The 20646-nt window shown below is 42.0% G+C and overlaps 1 protein-coding gene across 1 annotated transcript in view; it reads right to left on the minus strand.

Annotated features, from left to right (window-relative positions):
- LOC138826204 (inactive heparanase-2) overlaps nt 1-20036 on the minus strand; it is a 460635-nt gene extending 440599 nt beyond the window's left edge. The window contains exons 1-2 of the mRNA XM_070021377.1: nt 19675-20036; nt 16358-16515 (exon numbers count right to left, since the gene is read on the minus strand). Coding sequence (XP_069877478.1) covers nt 16358-16515; nt 19675-19964 — 448 coding nt within the window. The 5' untranslated portion in view covers nt 19965-20036. The remainder of the gene's footprint in view (nt 1-16357; nt 16516-19674) is intronic.
- Between the last annotated feature and the right edge of the window lie 610 nt (nt 20037-20646).

Below are 20646 nucleotides of genomic sequence, written 5' to 3' on the forward strand. Positions count from 1 at the left end.
CCTCCTCTATTTAAACCTAACACTCACGTCTATGCCTCAAAGATGGATGAAGAAAAATGAATGTAAGGTCCTCCTATGACATCGTGCCTTACAATAAATCTCCTTTTCTACTACATTTTTTCCTAATAAACTTTCCCCATCACTTTCATTATGCTCGGTGGCTTATCTGAATTCCTCTCTCACTGAATGCAAATACAGAAGTAACACAGCAAAGTGTTAGGAACTAAGTACTGGAGCTAAACTGCAGAGTTTAGGGTTGGGGTGGGGGACAGGGATAATAAAACCTTGACTTATTTATCATTTCTATAGACAAGAAATTTACCCTCTCTGAGCCTCAATTTCTTCTTCTACAATATGGAAAGAACAATGGACACCAAAAAATTACATGAAACGTCACCAAAGTAGGTGTGGTAGTAATCCCAGCAATTCCCAGAGGCTAAAGGGGGAAGAGCATGAGTTTGAGGCCAACTTGGATCACATATTAAGTTCTATGCAAGACTATCTCAAAAAAAAAAGAAAAGAAAAAGAGCATGCTTCACAGGAAATCAAGAACATGAAAATCTAATCCTCAAAGGGTAAAGAAAATTATACAAATCATATATCTAATAAGGGCTTACACTCCCCAAACATATTTATTCTTAAGTCTTGTTTTCTTTTTATTGCTAAATTCTAACCATTTAAAATGGGCAAAGGATTTGTTTGGCTATTTCCCCAAAGAAGACATAACCAATAGCCAAGACGCACAGGAAAGATTCTTAAATTAACACCATTACCCACCAGGACGATGTAAACCAAACCACAATGAGATAACATTTCACAAGCACTCAGAGAGCTAGAATCAAAAAGAAAAAAATAACAAGTGTTGACAAAAAACATAGGAAATTGAAAGCGTTAACAGTGTATACCCTGCTAGCATTTCAAAAGTAAACTGGTATCACCACAAGAAGTAGTTCTTTCATACAACTGCCATGTGGCTAAGCATGCACATTCACTTCCTGGTATATATCCTAGGAAAAGAAAATCACAGGTCTCCACAGAAACTTTTCTACAAGTGTTCCGGAATTCAAGTGCTCACTCAGCTGATAAATAAATAGCATGGGGTATAGTCACATAGGGGTACGTAACTCAGCAGTTAAGGAAAGTGAGGATAAGCAACTCCATCACAAAGGATCTAGCCAAGGAGAAAAAAGGTAGAAGAATGGTGGTTGTCTGGTATGGGACTGAGGAGACAGGGGGTTTCGAGGAAATGGTTAATGGCTGCAGGTTTGGAAACTGTGGTGAGTGAATACTCAGCCTTATACATAGACTAAAAGTTACTGAGTTGTAAAGTTTAAATCATAGAGCTGTGCCCAGTGTAAATTATATCTGGATAATGCTGTTTCTGTAATAAAGAAATGGGTTAATAGAGCCAATGCTTATAAAGTTTCTAGCCCAGTTGACAAGCACATTGCAAGTATTCAATAAGTGAAGGCTCATGTTGTTATACATACTTCACAAGAAATACACTTGATCTTATATATATGTATATATATTAATTAATAAGACTCACTTGATTTTAAAAAATACAGAATCGAGGCTGGGAAGGTGGCTCAGTGGTAAGAGTACTTGTCTTGCATGCATTTGGCCCTGGGTTCGATTCCTCAGCACCATATAAGCAGATAAAAAAACCAGTAGTGGTGCTGTGGCTCAAGTGGTAGAGTGCTCGCCTTGAGCTGAAGAGCTGAGGGACAGCGCCCAAGTCCGGAGTTCAGGCCCCATGACCAACAAAAACAAAACAAAAGAAAACAACACACAGAATCACCTGGACCCTTAACCTTCACCTCCTAAGGCCATTCTGAAACTCAGGTAAAACTACTGACCTGCTGCCCTAAAGCGCTCATTTATAATTAAAGAACAGAAAGAATTTGCGTCAGGACACCTGTGAGATCTTCCTCACATGTCTTCTTTCAAATGCACTTTATTGCTTCTTTCTCAGTAATTTGGTCATATTTCTGCCAAGTCATGATATAGTCTGTAATTTTTCCCACAAAAGCAAGTTCTAAAAGGGAAGGCCCATGTGCCATACATCTCTGTACGCTCAAAGGAAGCCTGTTGCAAAGCTGGTATCTAGGAGGTGCCTCCCTGAAGAAACATTTTAACTGTGAAAATGTCTGGATTTCTTGATATTTCTCACCTCCCTGAACTTCTGGATCAGCTCCTTTATGAAAAGGAGAAAAGAGTTTTGATAACCCATGAATTTAACAATTAAACCACCTCTCTACTTGATAGATGAGAATTCCTCAAGTCTTGGGCTGGGAAGGTGGCTCCGTAGTAGAGTGCTTGCCTTGCATACATGAGGCCCTGAATTTGATTCCTCAGCACCACATAAGCAGAAAAGGCCAGAAGTGGTGCTGTGGCTCAAGCGGTAGAGTGCTCACCTTGAGCTGAAGAGTGCAGGGATAGCACCCAAGCCCAGAGTTCAAGCCCCATGACCGACCAAAAAAAAAAATGGTTTAAGCATCCTGTTCCCATTGACTACAGGTGGGCTCTCAATTTGACTATCAGTACAGACCATCCCGGGTTGTCTTAGATAAATCATTTAATCCACAGGTTCTTACCCTGGTAGGCATGTTCCAACCACCTGGGGAGATTGCTTTACATTGGAACACTGAAATTACAGCTTGGAGATTTGTTTCTTTGGCCTAAGACTCAATAATTTTTTTAAGTTGTCTTTCCTAATTCTAGTGGACAATCAGAAACGGGACCAGTGATTAGCCTAGCTAAGCTTCCATCACATGGGACAATTCAGAATACTTGCTCTAAGGGAGTGTGAGAACCAAATCTGATCACTTTCACAAAGACTGTTGGTCTAGTAGTTGGGTCATCTGAATGCTCATTCCGTGTTTGTTGTTATTATCAGATCTGGTAACTTAGCAATAAATACAACAGAGATTTAAAAAAAAAAAAAAAAACAAAGTGTAGGCTCCAGCTGTATGCTGGTGACTCACTCCTGTAATCCTAACTACTCAGGAAGCTGAGGTCTGAGGATCATAGTTCAAAGCCAGCCCAGGCTGTAAAGTCCTTGTGAGACTCTTATCTCCAATTAACCACTCAAAAGAACAGAAGTGAAGCTGTGGCTCAAAGTGGTAGAGCGCTCATCTTGAGCACAAAAGCTCAGTAACTCAGTGCCCAGGCCCTAAATTCAAGCCCTAGACCGACAAAAAATAAAATAAAATATACAGGGTTGGATTGTGTAGCCCTATTACTACAGGTAAGCACCTGCCACAATCAAAGAATACATTATCCGCAAGGACAAGTTTTTCCTGGCTGAAAACTATTGATTTCAGCTACAAGGCAGCTCAGTGTCAAGAATGGGGCAAACCACCTGGGCCAGGTGTCAGACAGGCCAGCACCTTCACTGGGAATGTATTGATGGAAACAGTGAGGGGAAGACGCTTTCAGCAGTTCTGTAACACAGGAAATCCCTCTTACCACACCTTCCTAATTTATGTTGGTTCTTGATCCACACCACATGTGTCCTCCACTCTCCCCACCCCTACTCAGCCCTCGCCACCCCACCCCCCCCAGTCTTCAATGGGTCTGTTCTACCTTTAGGTGATGAAAACTTAAAACCTGTGCTTATAACTTTCTATGAGAAATTTCATTTGGAACGCTTTCTAAACTTCACCTTCATTGCCACAAGGAAAATAGAAGAAAACAAAAGACCTCAGTCATCCGCTAACACAAAAACCGCTGGTGAAGACATTTAATAAGTGTAAGTTTTCGGCTGGAAGTTGTTGAAAATCCTGACCTTTGGACTGGAGTGCCATTCATTTGCTTCTGCAAATGTTCTATGAAACAATAGTATTTATTTTTTTCCCCAATGGTTTTAGGTTACGTGCTTGGTTTCACCTGTGGATTTTAAGTTGGCCCCGCCTGGCCTGTCATTCCTTTTGAATTCACATCACATTGGATTTGCTTTAAGTTCGCTCTTCCAACCAAAGGGGATTCATAATGGCCAGACGAATAAGCCCACAATCTGATTTTTCCAACAATTACCAGAAAATAAACACCCTGAGAAGAGCATACCTATCAGACCACTGAGAGATACACGAAGATTTATCTCAGTGGTGACTACATGCATTTTTAAGCATGCATGGTTTAGTCACCGTGTCACCAGAAAGTTCTATTTCCTCCTCTCTGCCTACTCACTATGGGCCTCCGGTGTAGCAAATGAAATAGATACTTCCTCCCTTTCACTGAGCACATTGTGATTGCTAATGAATGTCTACATTTAAAAGTCTTTCAGTTCTTTGTTGAAAGTCTCAATGATACTGGCATCCTGCAGACCCCTCTCAAAATCCCTCTGTCCAGTTCTCTAGACTAATCATCACCTCACCTTGGACTTGAGGCTCCGTTTGAAGGGATTCTGGGATTTAAATCCTAGGTCTTTGAGAACTGCATTCTGCAGCTTCTTAAAAGTTTGTCAGTGAAGAACAGTTCAAAATCATGAAGCTATCAAGGATTAAATTGAACCCAGGACACCAACAAGCACACAGCACCCCTTAAAAAAAAAAAACCAAAGAACCTGTCTAGCTCCCAGATGACCTCCATTCAGAATAGTCTACCACTGCAGAACACAAGTACCTATCTTAGTTCATTCCAGCCGAGTGGAGGGATGACCTTTAGTTGGTATACTTCATTTACAGATGTCAGGCTTAGCTGGGTGCTAGCGGCTCATGCCAGTAATCCTAGCTATGCTCACAAGGCTGAGATCTGAGGCTCACAGTTCAAACCCAGCGAGGGCAGAAAAGTCTGTAAGACCCTTTAATTAACCAAAAGTGGAGGTGTGGCTCAAGTGATTGAGAACACCATTTTTGAGTGGGGAGGGAAAAAAAAAGCCAAGTGAGAGCATGAAGCCCTGAGTTCAAGCCCTGGCACAAAAACAAGAGTGCCAGGGGCTGGGAAGGTAGCTGGCTCAGTGGTAAAGCACTTGCCTTGCATGCATGAGGCCCTGGGTTCGATTCCTCAGCACCACATAAGCAAAAAGAAAAAAGCCAAAAGTGGCACTGTGGCTCAAGTGGTATTGTGCTAGCCTTGAGCTGAAGAGCTGAGGGACAGCGCCCAGGCCCAGAGTTCAGGCCCCATCACCAGACCCCCCCCAAAAAAACAAACAAGAGTGCCAGACTAGAAGTACTAAATTGTAATCCCACCACATACACTTGGTCATATTACTTCTATGAGTCTGTTTTCTTTTTCTTTTTTTTTGGGGGGGGGGGGTCCGGTCATGGGGCCTGAACTCTGGGCTTGGGCGCTGTCCCTCAGCTCTTCAGCTCAAGGCTAGTGCTCTACCACTTGAGCCACAGCGCCACTTCCGGCTTTTTTCTTTTTGCTTATGTGGTGCTGAGGAATCGAACCTAGGGCCTTGAGCATGCAAGGCAAGCGCTCTACCACTGAGCCACCTTCCCAGCCCCTATGAGTCTGTTTTCTCACAAAACGGAGAAACCTACATCAAATACAACTTCTGTACATTACTGTTAGAAGAACGGTAAGAATGTAAAGTGCAATTATGTCTTTCCTTGACTGGCCAAGAAGCTATTCAAAATGAGTATATTTTGCCTTCTTTATTTTTTAAACCTAAGCCTTATGCCAGGTCTTTATAAATCTCTTCTCAGGCTGACTAGTAGTTAAATTCATAAAGCAGCTTCAAGGAGACAAGCAACACAGAAAGGGCATCGGGAAGCCTGCAGCTGGGATTTCCTTCACATCACAGTTCTGTACTATTTGAACAAAGAGTCAAAACATTTGTAGTGTCACTTTCTGTCTATATCCAAAGCTTTATAAAGCACTTCAGTTAGTAAAAAGAAACCAAACTTTGAAGCATGATTAGTTTGGGATTAGTTTTACTGTAACCATTTTCTTGACATTTAAGATGAGTATGAGTGTGTAAAAAAAAAAAAAAAGAAAGAAAAAAAAGATGTTAGAGGAAAAAGCAATTTAGGTCAAGTTTTAATGTGGAGAGAGAAATACAAGACTTCAACACTGCTTTGCTAGAAATTATAGACAAACAGCAAACAGGTTTTTTATAAACAAAGAAGAAACAATGAAAGAAAATAGTTATTACAGCTCATCCAAATTCAGAATACTCTTTAGCAATTGAGAATGGAACCAAGCATTATAGTCATAAACTTATGTGTTGAACTGAAACCCCTTTGCACAACTACTTAAAAATAATTTTTAAAAATAATTTTTAAACATAAATGAAAATATTGGAGGGAAAAATAAATAAGGAAACTAAAACATTTTTTTAAAAAAGGAAAGAAAAGAAAAACATATCAAAATTACCAACTAAAAGGTTTTCCAGGTAAGTATACAATAGGCTACCACTAAATGTTTACAATTTTATATACATCTGTATGTGTTGTAAAAGGTCAGAAAAAACAAGAAGTCACATGATGAAAAGTGATTATAGGTCCAGGCCCTGGTGGCTCACGCCTGTAATCCTAACTACTCAGGAGGCTAAGATCTGAGGATCATGATTCAAAGTCAACCTGGTCAGAAAAGCCCATAAGACTCTTATCTCTAACCACCAAAATAAGCTGGAAATGGATCTGTGGCTTAAGAGGTAGAGCAGTAGCCTTTAATGAAAAAGCTCAATGATGGCACCCAGACCCTAAGTTAAAGCCCCAGGACCGATCTGAGGAGATCTGGAATTCAGAGAATATTATAATCAGACACTATATGTACCCCACAGGGTTAGTTTTCTTCTTTTCACAGCATAGGAAAGTTTCAAGAGAATTAACAACTAGCCTGACAGCACTCAGTACAAGAACTGAGATGAGGATGGAAGTCTCCTTGTGACACTCATAGCAAAATGTAAGCCTACAGGTTTAATAACTGGGAGCAGCTCCACAACTCATTAACTAAGGGGCCTTCGGCCCTCTGTTCTGTGCCTCAGTTTCCCCACCTGGCAAATGAAATAAACAAGACTTACCTCAAAGTGTTCATAAGCAAATTAGATGTGTTAATGCATGCAAACTGTTTAAACGAGACCTGACACATAAAGCTCTCAATAATATTAGGTAATACAATTATTATATTTTTATGTTATTAAGCTGTAGAAAAACATTGATTCTCTCATAGTTATTTCAGAAATAATGACCTAAATCTGAGTAGTTTATCTTTTCCCAGCTTCCAACTTCACTGTCCATCCTTGGAGACAAAGATTAGTCTGATTAATGTGGAAAGATTATATTGTAGAACAATAAGAAATTATATATTGAATATGTAGGACCAAAGCACTTTGAAAATGAAGTTCATGGTTTTTTCCTCTTCGTGCCTCCGTATCTAGGACAATCCTGGTAAAAATCATTAATAATTAAAAACTATTTATGGATTTGAGAAAAATTACTGGTCGTTTTTACTGTACTGAAGTTTAAAACAAACTGAATGGAATTTAATCCAATTCAATGAGATCATGAAAACCAAAGGATAAAAAGACTAACAAATTTGTACAAAGAATTTATACCTTGAATGGTACAGCTCACTACTCTAGAAATGTGTACTTTGCCTAAATCACCATTTGCTCATTCCCATATCCAGTTTCCCCTTTGTCTCTCTCCAACCCTCCCACCAGCCTACCTCTCTCTGTCTCACAAGTACACACACACACACACACACACACACACACACACACACACACACACACTGCTCACAGTTCTAATCCATTAAGACAGCTGAAAAGTTCATATAGATATGAAGAAGCATTGAGAGTAAGATCGATGAAGAATTCTCAGAAGAGGTTCCTGACTCCCTGAGCCCACACCATGAGACTGGCAGACTAAATAGGCCCAGGAAACGGAAAGAAATAGTGGGGTGGGGTGGTGTTCCTTTTTTTTTTTCTTCTTCTTCTTTTTCTTTTCCTCTAAGATCACCATCTCTCAGGACTTAGGAAAATTTAAATGAGAAATTTACTCACAGTTTTATGTTTTACAAGAAATGTGATGAATTACCTATGTTTCCCAAGACCAAATAACAAATTATACAAAAGTAGCCATCATTGAAAGATTTGTGTACTGGCTTTTCTGATGCATTGAAATTAATTAAGCCACCTTCCCAAGCAAGCGGCCAGTGTTTCCTGAGCTCTACCATATCCAGCATATGTACAACCCGACAATGACTAGTTGTGATTAAATAACATGGTAAGTACTGTAGGTTGCTGTCCTACAGCTCACATTCAGAGCCGAGGAAACAAATTTCAATGACATTACAGAAAATACATTCACTTTGTTTCCAAAACACAGAATAAAACATACCTATATAACACATCTGATGATTACAAATGCCCTTAAATACAACATTAAGTTGCATCAAATCCCCCAAAAGTTACTGGCAAACTGCAAAATGCCATGATAAAGTTGGCGTAGAAGCTTTCCTTACACCTAAACATGTGCTTTTGGATGATATTGCTAAAGTGACCCTCCCCCACACAAAAAATAGTAGTACATGATTTAATAATGATATTTGGACCTCACTCATTTTCCTGACTCAGTGTCAAACACAGGCCTGAATCCAGACATAGTGAACCATGCTTGTGATCCCAGCTACTCAGGAGACTGAAGCTGGATGATCACAAGTTCAAGTGCAGCCCGGAAACTTTGTGAGAACCTGTCTCAAAATATAATTTTAAAAGGTCTGGAAAACATATCTCTGTGATAGAATATTTTGCCTAGTTTGTGTGAAGCCCTGAATTCAATCCCTTATATTAAAGGGGGAAAAAAAACAAATACCTAGTAATTGATACCTTCTAATGAGTAAATGAGCAAATACTATAAAACACTAAGTTTTGTTTGTGCTACAAGGGTACATGAGAATTACCCAGCAATGTAAAAAGCTTTTCTTATTTTATAAGCCCTGCATTTTAAGAATCTAATTAATAATACTGTTCTAAATTATGCGCCTTTTAAGAATGTTTCATACCTTAAACTTTGTTAAGTGTAGTTACTTATAAGACACTTTAACTAGTGAACATGAATGGGAGAAGGAAGATGGGGAAAGAAAAGTGCCATGGAAAACTCACTTTGAAAATTTGTCTTTGAGCTAAGGATGTAGCTCCATGGTAAAGCCCTCACCCAGCTTAAGCCAAAGTCCTGGTTCCATCTCCATACCACAAAAGAAAGGAAGAAAAGAAAGGAAAGGAGGGAAGGAAGAAGGAGGAGGGAGGGAGGGAAGGAAGGGGGAGAGAGAAAGGGAGGGGAGGGGAAAGGAGGAGGAAGGCAGAGAGACTGAAAGAAGTGTCCTTCCCCCCTTCTCAGTAAAAGAAATGATGACTTCTTTTTTCCTATAGGACCAACTATATTCTACTATACCTAAAATGAAAGATTTCTATAATTTGATCTAGATTGAATTGACTAAACTTTTCTACATACCTGTACACATTTTTTCTTTTTTATTACATGTTTTAGAACTAACAAAAATATGTTCGAAAAAATCTTTCAACTCAGTTTAGAGATAGTTCTAACCAGTATGAATTTTGATGATGGGTGATTTCTAACATGTACTTAATTTTTATATTGTTTCTTTAATTAATTAGGAATCATTTCTAAATTAACAAAAATGAACAAATATGCTTTTGTAAGAAAAAATCTGACATATTTCCAATACATGAACTAAGTCTATTTCTAACATGCATTTTCTATGCAGCCGCACTGGCCTTTTTACTGCCAAATACATGCTAGGTTTTGTCCTGTGCCCTTTCTCTTGAACTGAATGTCCTCTTATGTCTCTTCTTCTCTACTATCTACCCAACTTTCTTAGGTCTACCCTAACTCCTTCCTAGATCTAGCCAGCACTTGTCTCCATACTATACTCTATATTTGTTCTATCTGGCTCCTCTTCTTTCTACATTATCTTTGTGTTACTCTCCACAAAGAAAGAGAATCTGTGGATATATACTAAAACAGTTACTAATAAATGTTATGGGATTAATATATAAAAATCTATCGTGAGAGATACTTTGAGGCTGTACAAATGCCGTGATTTGCTGTAAAGTTTCACCTGTTCATTTCAACAATATTTAGTGGCTTTTACCAAAATCAATTACTATGCCCTCATGGTGATTTGGAATAGTATCTTTTATTTATTTTGTGTCCTACCATCCTTTGTCCAGCATGAAATTAAGCATAGAGTGAGGAAGTAATAAATATTGTTGTTATATGTGTACCTTAATTTCAAGAACCATTCTGTAAAATAGGATGAGATAAGGAATTGTGGATTTTTCAAGGCAAATATGTATTTTGGCAGTGTGCCATTTTTATACCATGTGTCTTCAGTGAGAAAATACGAATCAAAAGAAAAGAAATTAACTCCCACCTCCATAAAAACTGGAAAACTTTCCTGGAGAAAATGGAGCAATAATAATAGTTGTGTCTTAGAATTTACAAAGTACACTCACATGGAAGTGGAGCTATGGCTCAAGTGGGAGAGCACTAGCCTTGAGCAAAAGAGGCTCAGGGTTGGTGCCAAGGCCATGAGTTCAAGCCCCAAGACCAGCAAAAAAACAAAAACAAAGTACACTCACACTAATCATTTAGGATTTCAGGAGCTCTCAGATGAGAAGTCTTTGAAAGTTGTGGTAAAGCAATGTTACATTGGGAACAAGAAAATTAGAAGAGAAATCACATAGGCCCAAAAAGAGAAAACAAAAGTAAAGGCAAAAAAGAAGCAGATGTGAGGAGGAAAAAATACTGTAGCCCCAGTGCAAGGCCACAGAATTTTTAATGGTGAAGTTAATTTAATGCGTAGGCTGAAACCAACCAGACAACTGTGAGGACCAAAGTGGGTGGTTAAAATAATTAACAATGTCATTAAAATAAGCGTTAAGAGCTGACTTCATGAGCAAAGGTAATGAAGGCAAAAAGTGACTAGAGTCTCTTGTTGTATGCCTTCACTCACTTCCTCCTTGATGACTTCCATTTTCTAGGGCCTTTCACAGTGCTTTTAAACTATGATGAAACCAAGAATATTTGCTGAAGATTTACTGTATTGCATACACCACACTAGACATTTATACAATAATTAGTTATATTATAATGAATTTGCATTATAATTGGAAAAGTAAAGCAAATGTGTGTGTGTGTGTGTGTGTGTGTGTGCGTGTGTGTGTGTTAAAGTTAAAAATCAAACAAGGTAGAAAGGGCCAAGAGAAGACCAAAAATCTACAACAGTAAGACAAGATCATCTAGAACATCCCATTCCAGAACAGCTTTGTGCAACTAATGAATATCTGCTGGCTTGAAGAATTGGATGGAGTGGGGGGGTGGGATTTGAACAGCTAAGATAATGAGTTCCAAGGTAGAAATATACCGGCCAAACAAAGGTGTCGGATCTGGGAATGTGGCTTAGTGGTGAAGTGTTTACTTAGCATGCATGAAGCCCTGGGTTCAATTCCTCAGTACCACATAAAAAGGCCAGAAGCGGCACTGTGGCTCAAGTGGTAAAGTGCTAGCCTTGAGTAAAAGAAGCTCAGGGACAGCGCCCAACCCTGAGTTCAAGTCCAAAGACTGGTAAAAAAAAAAAAAAAAAAAAAAATTACCGAAGTATGGGGTTAGCAGCTTGAAAGTGCTTTAAGTGAATAATCAGAAAGGGTAGATTAAGAGGTTTATGGAAACATCATGGAGAAGGAAAAGTAAACAGACTGAAATGTGGAAACCTTTGAATGCCACATTGAAGAGTTTGGAAACTTTACTGGCAATCCTAAGGTAATTGATGTTTTTAAGCAAAGGGATATGATGAATATAAAAATCTTAGAAATATTAAACTAGCTTTTGACGTGCATAATAAATGGTGCACATCTTCATTAAAGATGTGGTTATGGCCATAAAGAAATGTTATGCAAATAAAGCACATTGAATACATAACCAAGAAGGGCAGAGTGCAGCAAAATAAATGTCAGAGCAAAAGATTACCCAGTGGTTTCTTTCCTGGGAACAAACGAAGCATAACATCACACAGAACAGAGACAAAGAGAGGTTCAGGTAAGATTCCTAGGGTTAGAAAACCTGACCTAGTTTATACTTTCCCCATTACACCATGTTTGTATGGAATTCAGATTGCCTAAGCATAGTGAAACAAGTATACTATACCAAAATGATACAAAAAATAACAAATGCTTCAATGGGCTCAAAAAGCTAGTTGAAAAATGGAAGCCACATGACTTATTGATTACATTATGAATTCAGAAGAAAACAATAACAAAAACAAAAAATTTACATCTGAGTAGAAACATGAATGATGTGGCCGGAGAAAAGTAGAGGTTTCCCCCAATCTGGAACCATCAGTTTGTTTTAATGTTCGTATAAAATAAAACTAAGATCAACAATATTAATCTTCTCTCATTATTACACAAAAAGAGCCGCCTTAAACTCTCACCTGGCTTGCTACTTTAGTGCCTCTCTCTCTCTCTCTCTCTCTCTCTCTCTCTCACTCTCTCGCTCTCTCGCTCTCTCTCTCTCTCTCTCTCTCTCTCTCTCTCTGTCTCTCTGTGGGTCTCTGTCTCTGTCTCTGTCTCTGTCTCTCTCTCTCTCTCTCTTTCTCTCTCTCTCTCCCGCCCCCCTAGAGTTTTGTGTGTATTTGTGAACGCACATGTGCCTGTCCTGGGACTTGAACTCAGGGCCTATGCACCATACAGGAGCTGTTTTGCTCAAGGCTAGTTCTGTACAACTTTGAATCACAACTCCAGCTTCACTTTCAGCTAGTTTTTGTTCATTTATTTCTTTGTTGTTTTGGGATTTTTTTTGTTTGTTTGTTTTGGGGGTAAGGGTGGTGCTCAATTGGAGATGAGTCTCATGAAACTTCTTGCCCAGGCTGGCTTCTAACCAAGATCTTCAGATCCCAGCCTCCTGAGTAGCTAAGATTACAGGCGTGAGCCACCAACACCCAAGGCCCATATTATCTCAATCCTCTCAAATGAAGGAACTTCCATCTTTTCTAATCTTACTACTTAATTCTACTTTAGAACCTTAAATAAATGTTATACATTTCCAGAAGTTTCCTTTAGTAAAAGCAAGCCCCTGCAACCTTCATATAGTACTTAGCAGCCAAAAAAATATTTTATACACCTCATCTCTTAGAGTCTCCTCAGAAGCAATGCGCAGCAGGTATTATCGGCATCCACATGTTAACCAGAAGCAGTAAGTAAGCCCAGAGCCACACATTCGCAAGTGATAGAGCCAGGCCAACTTGTAAGCTCTCTAAGTCCAAATTCCATGTTTTCTTCACTATATTATTGAGTTTCATAAAGTGCCAGTGGGTATATCTTGTTACTTAAAATGTACATTGTTATTCAGTATTATGTAAAGTAAACACATTTTAATAAGGTGCCTTGCTGGCCAAGTGCTTATTATGAGACCATTTACTAAGAAGACCTAATTATTTTAAGATGCTCATGATAATAATATTTATCACTGGCTGAAAAGTAACATGTATACATATATAGATATATATACACACATATGTGTGTATGTATTACAATTTGCAAAATTTTTGAGAGCATACCAAAAATTTTTTTGCCTTGGATTCTGCAATGTAGCATGCAGCAAAGACAATAAGGGTTATTTAAGACTATGTAGGCATCAAAGGGCAGAAAATAGGGCATTCCTACTCTTTAAGTCTGCTAAGGCCTCAAATACTGATATAGTTCAGAGCATCTTATTACCAGGGAGACATAAATCAGAAGGAGTTCAGCTAGCAGCAATAAAACAGATTAGTGTCTAAAAGGACTGACTTTAACGAAAGTTTCAAAAGAATTAACTCCAGGTAGTCTAGATTTAAAGAGAGAGCGAAGAAAAAGAAGATATAAAAGGAAACTTTTCTTAAAGCCATCACCTAAACCACAAGCAGAAATTATTTTGAAACTAAACATCTAAAAACTAGAGATTTGCTCATTGCAAATATTTAGAGAATATTTATAAAGAGAAAATGTGGGAGAAATGCCCAAATTTTGCAGCACTATCTGCAATAGCAAAGTTATAAGATCAGTCAATGTAACCATCCACAGATGAGTGAATAAAGAAAATGTGTATCTACAAACAATGAAGTTTTATTCAGCCATAAAGAATGAAATTATGTCATTTTCAGGAAAGTGGACTGAATGGGAGATCATCAGTAAAAAGAAATAAGCCAGACTCGGAAAGACAAATACAGCTTATTTTCTTTCATATGTAAACCTAGACTTAAAAAAAAAATCATGAAAAGAAGAAGGGGACTGTTTGGCAAGAAGGAACCTGTGGAAGGAGGTTAGGAAAGGCAAGAAAGGTTTAGTAGGTGAGAGTGTAATCAACATACATTCTATTTAGGTACAAAGATATGATAATGGAACCTATTACTTTCTATTGTTAATATATGCTAATAAAAATGAATAAAAAAAAAACAGGATAGAAGAGTTCTATTCTCCAAGTGTGGTGAAAACTACATTCCTACAGACATTTAGTCCCCAGTCAGACAGAAAAAGAAAAAGAAAAAGAAAAAAAAGGATTGATCTTGAACTAACTTCTGAAATGGTAGAAAACTGAAGACGATTTTTCAGATGTTTTCTCTTACTAATTGCTTTACTTCGATGAAATTATAGCCTCTGCTAATTTCTTTTCTCCCTGTGATGCTCATTTCTTCTCCTTTGACAAAAGGAAATAAATTGTATCATTCACTTAAAGTAGATTGCATTGTTTTTAATGAATAGGTAATATAATCTTAGATACAGTTTGGAAGAGAAAGGGCCAACTTCTAAAACTTAAAATGTTCTTCCCCCTCCCTTGAGAAAAAAATTCCTGAGGCTCTTACAAGTTTTCCTACAAACTAGAGAGGAAGCAGTTTAAGTAGATTTGAAGAACTGTCCCATCAGGAAAACCATTAATATATCCTTTCTTGTATCTGATCACAGAGCTGACAGTGGCTCTGGGAGCTATAAGGCCCTGGGTCAAATTACCTTCTGCGCTGCTGTTCAGGATTGTCTTTTACCTTCAGTATTTTATGCTGTATGACAGCAGAATCTACTTGCAATCTCCCTTTTTATAGCAATGGCTTTTACCTTTAAAAAAAAAAAAAAGAAAAAAAGTCTAGTCTTAAACACCTCCACTCTTCAGCAAATGTTATAAAAGAGTACGTCTTAATGAAGCTTCAAACTCCAGAAGCCATAAGCCTTACCCTCTCTGTCTTGCATGTCTTTAAAAATAAAAAGGGGGAAAAAAGATTTTTTTTCCCCTCACCACCCCTGAAATAGATCCCAACACCTCTCCAGAACCCTACCTAGTAACATCCAGGAAAATACAAGGACAGTTCCTTGTGCAGCTGATTTATAAAGACAGATGTAACGGGGAATCTTAGGGACTTTGAAAACTGCCCCCAGCCCTTTAAGAATAAAAAACGGTAGCTTACTCAGAAAAAGAGAAAAACCCTTCAAGAATAGACACTTAACCTCTTCCATCCAACTTCAACAGCTTCAGTGGATGGAGATACACCACTTCTCACCTACCTCTATCCTGACCACACACAAAATCCATCCATCTTAATACTAAACCTTTTACGGCAGAAAGTTAAAATACCATTTTCATTTTTCTTCTAGTAAAAATGAGACTGTTCAAACCTAATGTTTGGCCTTGCACACTGTAATAGAAGTTGGGCTTTTCCAACCTCTTCCATCTGATTCTGGCAGTAAAGACCCCCCCCCCAAAAAAAAAACAAGTTGACATTTGCAATGCCATTTTGAAACTGAACTTGAGGTTCGTGCTAGGGAGGAAGACCCTACTGCGGAGATTTTTTTTTTCAAGCTTTCCTCAACAAAGAGCCATCTATGAAGTATTATTCCTGCTAATATTAGTGGGGGCTTTAAAAAGCTAAATCTCTCTTAGCTCTATCCTGGGAAGGCTGGAAATATGAAAACCCCAAAGGCACGTGTAACTATAATTTCTTTTGGAATGAAATGTGACTGACTCTTAAGTAGTACTGTGAACCTGGCTGGATATTCTTAAGACATCCCCTGCACCTTCTCAGGACTAACCTCCTGGTTTTTGCCTGGAAATTCCTGGCTTTGGAAAACGCCAGCAAAAGGCCGGCCAGGCAGGACAAGGGCTTGTGCAGAATCGTGGGTCTCCTCGCCTGCTGTCTCTCGGGTTTTTTTTTTCCAGGAACTTTCAATCAAGGTCTCCTCCAAATCTGACCCTACCAACACACACACACACACACACACACACACACACACACACACACACACACACACACATACACACACACACACACACACACACACACACACACACACACACACACACACACACACTGCTTTCTCCCGTCCCCAGATTTCAAAAATGGGGACCAAGTTTCTCACCATCCTCATAGTTTTTGAGATAGTAATCCGGACCCGGACCCCCGCGGCTTTTCGCCGGGTTCCTCAAGTTCTGGAACTGCAGGAAGTCGGTCCTTTTGCCCCCGAAGCGCAGAAAGGCCGGCGAAAGTCCCCGAGCCAGGGTCACCAGACGCTTGGAGCTGCAGGGGTAGAGAAAGAGAGGGGGAAAGGATCCCCGGAGAAGGCTGGAGCAGCCCGGGCACCGCAGGCACGGACTTAAGATCCTCTGCCGACCCCTCCCGCCCCTCCATCCGTGCGGACCCCGGGTTGCTCGCGTGCGCGCGCGCCCAGCTCCCTAGCTTTGCCCCCCCACCCCCACCCCCATCATCTCGGGACTCTGCCGCCTGCGCCCCGATGCCTGCAGTGCCCCCCTCCCACAGACACCCCAATGCCCAACAGACTGATTTCCAAAACCCTAGCGATCGTGTGTGTGCACTGTGTGTGTGGAGACTGGAATACACTTGTGCTGCGAAGCTAGGGCCAAGGCGCGGTCACAGGGCTCGTGCCACTTGCCAGGAAAGCGCTCCCGGCTGAGCCGCTCCGGGCGCGGACCGCCGGCCTTCCCGACGGCTGCCTGACCTCCACGCAGCCAGTCGGCGGCCGAGGCTTGCCTGGCCCCAGGAACTTCGTAACCTCCACGGCGCAGGTAAAACCTGGCCTGGGCTCTCTTCAACCAGGCCCCAGCGCCCGAGGGCAAGTAGATTCCGACTTTGTTGGCTTGCATGCCCCAGTAAGAGCTTCCTTTTTCATTTCATTCCTACCAACTAGATCGCTTCCCAAATTCCCGGGCAGAGCGATGCCCAGAGGAAGTTCTCACCGCCCCAGAATCACAGCCAAAGCGCGAGCTTTTCTGTCCCTGCCATCACTCAGCCGGCTCTCAAGAAAGATACCATCTTCTCTACCCCCCTGAGTTTTGCTCTTTTTTTTTTCTTTCTTTTTTCCTGCCCACTTGGGGCGGTTTGGAAGCGCCGCGAGGAAGCGACATTGGGTGAACTATGGGAGAAAAAAACAAACTTGTGGAACAGCTGCATGGACAGACAGCCATGCAAGTTGAAGATTTCCATCCACTGAATTTTTTTTAAGCCAAAGGCAGCTACTTTGGGAAAGAATAGAGGGGGGAAACTAAGCGGACGCTGTTCACGCTCTGAGTTCCGGGATCTGGAAGTTTGTTTTTTTTTTAACGCTTTGCTGGTTCGGGCTCTGAGTCTCCAGGAAATTGGAGAAGTTGGCATCCTACAAGAGATTCAAGAAAGAGAGAAGCGGAGCCCCCCCTTCCACCCCCCACCCCTCCCACACACACATTTAGAGAGAATCGAAGAGCAGACGCGTTCCCGTGGCTCGAAGAGGAATCCTTCGGCTGGGGACTTCCAGGACCGAGTTCCAGGGTGCGCGCAGTCAGGGCGTCGCGTGGGCCGGCCGAGCGCGGGAAGTCCCCGCGCGAGTCTAACCCCAGGTAAACGCGCATCTCCAAACTATCCAGAAGCCAAAGCAATGCGCCCCACCATCAACACATCCATCCTCCAAAGCTGTTTCTCAGAATTCTTTTTCTTTCTTTCTTTCCCTTCCTTCCTTCCTTCCTTCCTTCCTTCCTTCCTTCTTTCTTTCTTTCTTTCTTTCTTTCTTTCTTTCTTTCTTTCTTTCTTTCTTTCTTTCTGCTGCAGGCAAGTATTTAGCGTGAACAAGCTGATTTTTAAAAAGGAAACCCGGTGGGGTACGCACAGCTGGAAGAGTGCAACGCACGTGGGGTGCGCATTTTGAAAACCCTCAGTCGCACCCCCACGTCGGGACGAGCTCAGAGGCGCGCTCTTGCTGCCAGGGAGAGCTGGGGGGGAGGGGGGGGGAGAGGAATCCTGGAGGAGCCGAGCTGTTCCCGCCCTCCCAGCAGCCGCACCCGCGGGAACCGAAACGGCCTCCTCGGCAGCGGCGGAGGTCCCCCCTCGGTCTTTGGGGTACAGTCCCTTCACGGGGCACCCCCGCGCTACCTGCCGCCGCCGCAGAGCCGGCGGGAGGCTGGAGCCGAGACCCCGAGACGCGGAGGGCGCAGGGGCGCGCGCACCCCGGAGAGCCCCACTCCCAACTCCGCAGAGCGTGGAAAAAAAGAACTCACGCCAGACGCACCCCGGACGCGGCCTCGGGGACAGAAGAAGGGGCTGAGAGCTCTCGGGGCTCGGGTGGAGGCGCCCACAATGAGGTTCCAGTTTGGAGGGATTTTTTTTTTTAAAGCTCCACACTTGGATTTAATATTGCAGAGAACGTTTTTTCCCCACCCGTGCAACTCTGTCTCCGATGGCGAGGGATCGGGGCTGCCTGACTGTGGAACAGAAATAACGAGGGGAGCCAGGGGGGGAAGGGAATCCAATTAGATTCCAAGGAGATCGGAACCCCCGGCTTTACTCATCTGCCGGTGCGGGACTCCAACCGCAGGACCTTCCCCCTGAGAACCGCAGAGCCCCCTTCCCCGTAGGTACACCACGAGCTGAGCGAGGATGCTCGTTTTTTCATTAAAGAAAAACTAACTGATGCCGGTTATGGCAGAAGATTGAAGGAGGAGGCACGGGCGGGGGAGGCATTTCATTTTGTCTATAAAAAGCGCCTGGCAAAAAAAAAAAAAAAAAAAAAAGCCCTCCAGCCTACACATGACAGCGGAGGATCTAAAATCATTTCTTTAACTCCGAAAGCAACTCGCCCACCGCTCAAGCTTCTCCTGAAATTCGTTTTCCGTCTGGGAAAGTGGGAGACAACGGGTGGACACTCTGCGTGGAAAATTCCACTTTCGTGCAATCCCCGATTGAACACGCACACTTGCTCTCTGCCACACACACACACACACACACACACACGCACACTCCATTCCTCTCTGGTCTTTGTTGCCCCAGATATTTTTTCCCCCTTCACTTTGTAACTGCCCTGAAACCTCTTGGTTCTTTTTTTTTTTTTCTTCTAACAGAAGAAGGGGAGGCTAATTGTGGCTATATGTAAGCACAACATTTTTTCAGTCATAACTGATAAGTTTCTGAAATGCCTTCTGCATGGCAGACATGTGCATCTTAATAGAAAACATTGCTTTTCTCAATCACCAGTTACAGCCTCTCAGCAAATATTCCAGGAGGAGAAAAGTCTCCCTTTTCTCTCTCTCGAGTGACAAGAAAAGACAGAGCAAGAGATCCACTTGGCTTATTTTCTTCTCCTTCTTCTGCCCTCTTTGGAATGGTGGGGGTGGGGGGGGGATAGGAAGAGAATGAGAGGGAGGGAGGGTACTTAACAAAGTGAACCAGGATCCATCGCAGCCCCTGCCTTACCTTAAGAAATCGAGCCAGCCATCATGAATGATGGAGGGGTCCAGCTGCAGAGAGAGGAAGTTCTCATTGACTGTCCTGACTGGGTTCTTGGTGCTCACATCAAGTAGAATCAGGGTCTTTTCCTTCCAACCTGAAGTCCTACCTACAGACAAGGGTCTCCTGTCTCCAGCTAGGGAAGAAAGGGGGAGAAGGAACCACAGAGCCAAGCAGAGAGCCACGGAGGCTAGGCTGGCTGGGGGGCGGGAGTTGCCGGAGGGCATGGCTTCGGGGAAGGCACCGAGCACCCTCATTAAATCCTTCTGATTTAAACCTCTCTCCCTACTGGGTCTGGCCGGTGACTAATTGTCCTTATCTAAAGTGTGTGTCTGTCTGCCTTTCTCCCCCCCCCCTTTTCCCCCTTCCTTTCCCCCCCTCTCTCATTCTCTTTCGTTAGCTCTCTCTCTCTTTTTTTCCTTTTTTTTTTTTTTTTAGTGTTTTGGTGCTGGTGGAGCGAACTCACGCCCCTAGCCAGCCTTCTCAGCAACTCGTGCCAAAAGTACTGTTCACCAGCACCGCCCCTTTAAGAGATTTGACTGCAGACATTTTTTTTTAACATTTTTTTAAAGGTAAGGGGTGGAGGGGGAGGCGGGAAGTAGGAGGGAGGGGTGGCGTTGTACCCTCCTGATTTAACCCTCTAGGGGCAGGATGGAGGGGGAGGGGGAATTGTCTTGGGGTACGGGGCTTGTTTTTACTTCCCTCCCTGGGAGGCGCTGGGGAGGACAGTGCAGTCACCAGACTGCATCAGGCTTGTCCTATGCTGGAGGGAAGGGGGGGGGGGGGAGAGAAGGGGGAGAAGGAAGAAGCATTAGCTTTGGGCCGAAGCTGCAAAGCAAAGGTTGTTCTTGTTTAGTTGCAAAGGGTCCATGGTTTTATTTTATTTTTATTATTATTTATTTGCCAGGGCACGGAGGGCAGAGGAGACTGTGAGGAGGA

This window comes from Dipodomys merriami, unplaced genomic scaffold, assembly GCF_024711535.1.
Source record: "Dipodomys merriami isolate MVZ:Mamm:240054 unplaced genomic scaffold, mDipMer1.0.p SCAF_14, whole genome shotgun sequence".
Classification (NCBI taxonomy): domain Eukaryota; kingdom Metazoa; phylum Chordata; class Mammalia; order Rodentia; family Heteromyidae; genus Dipodomys; species Dipodomys merriami.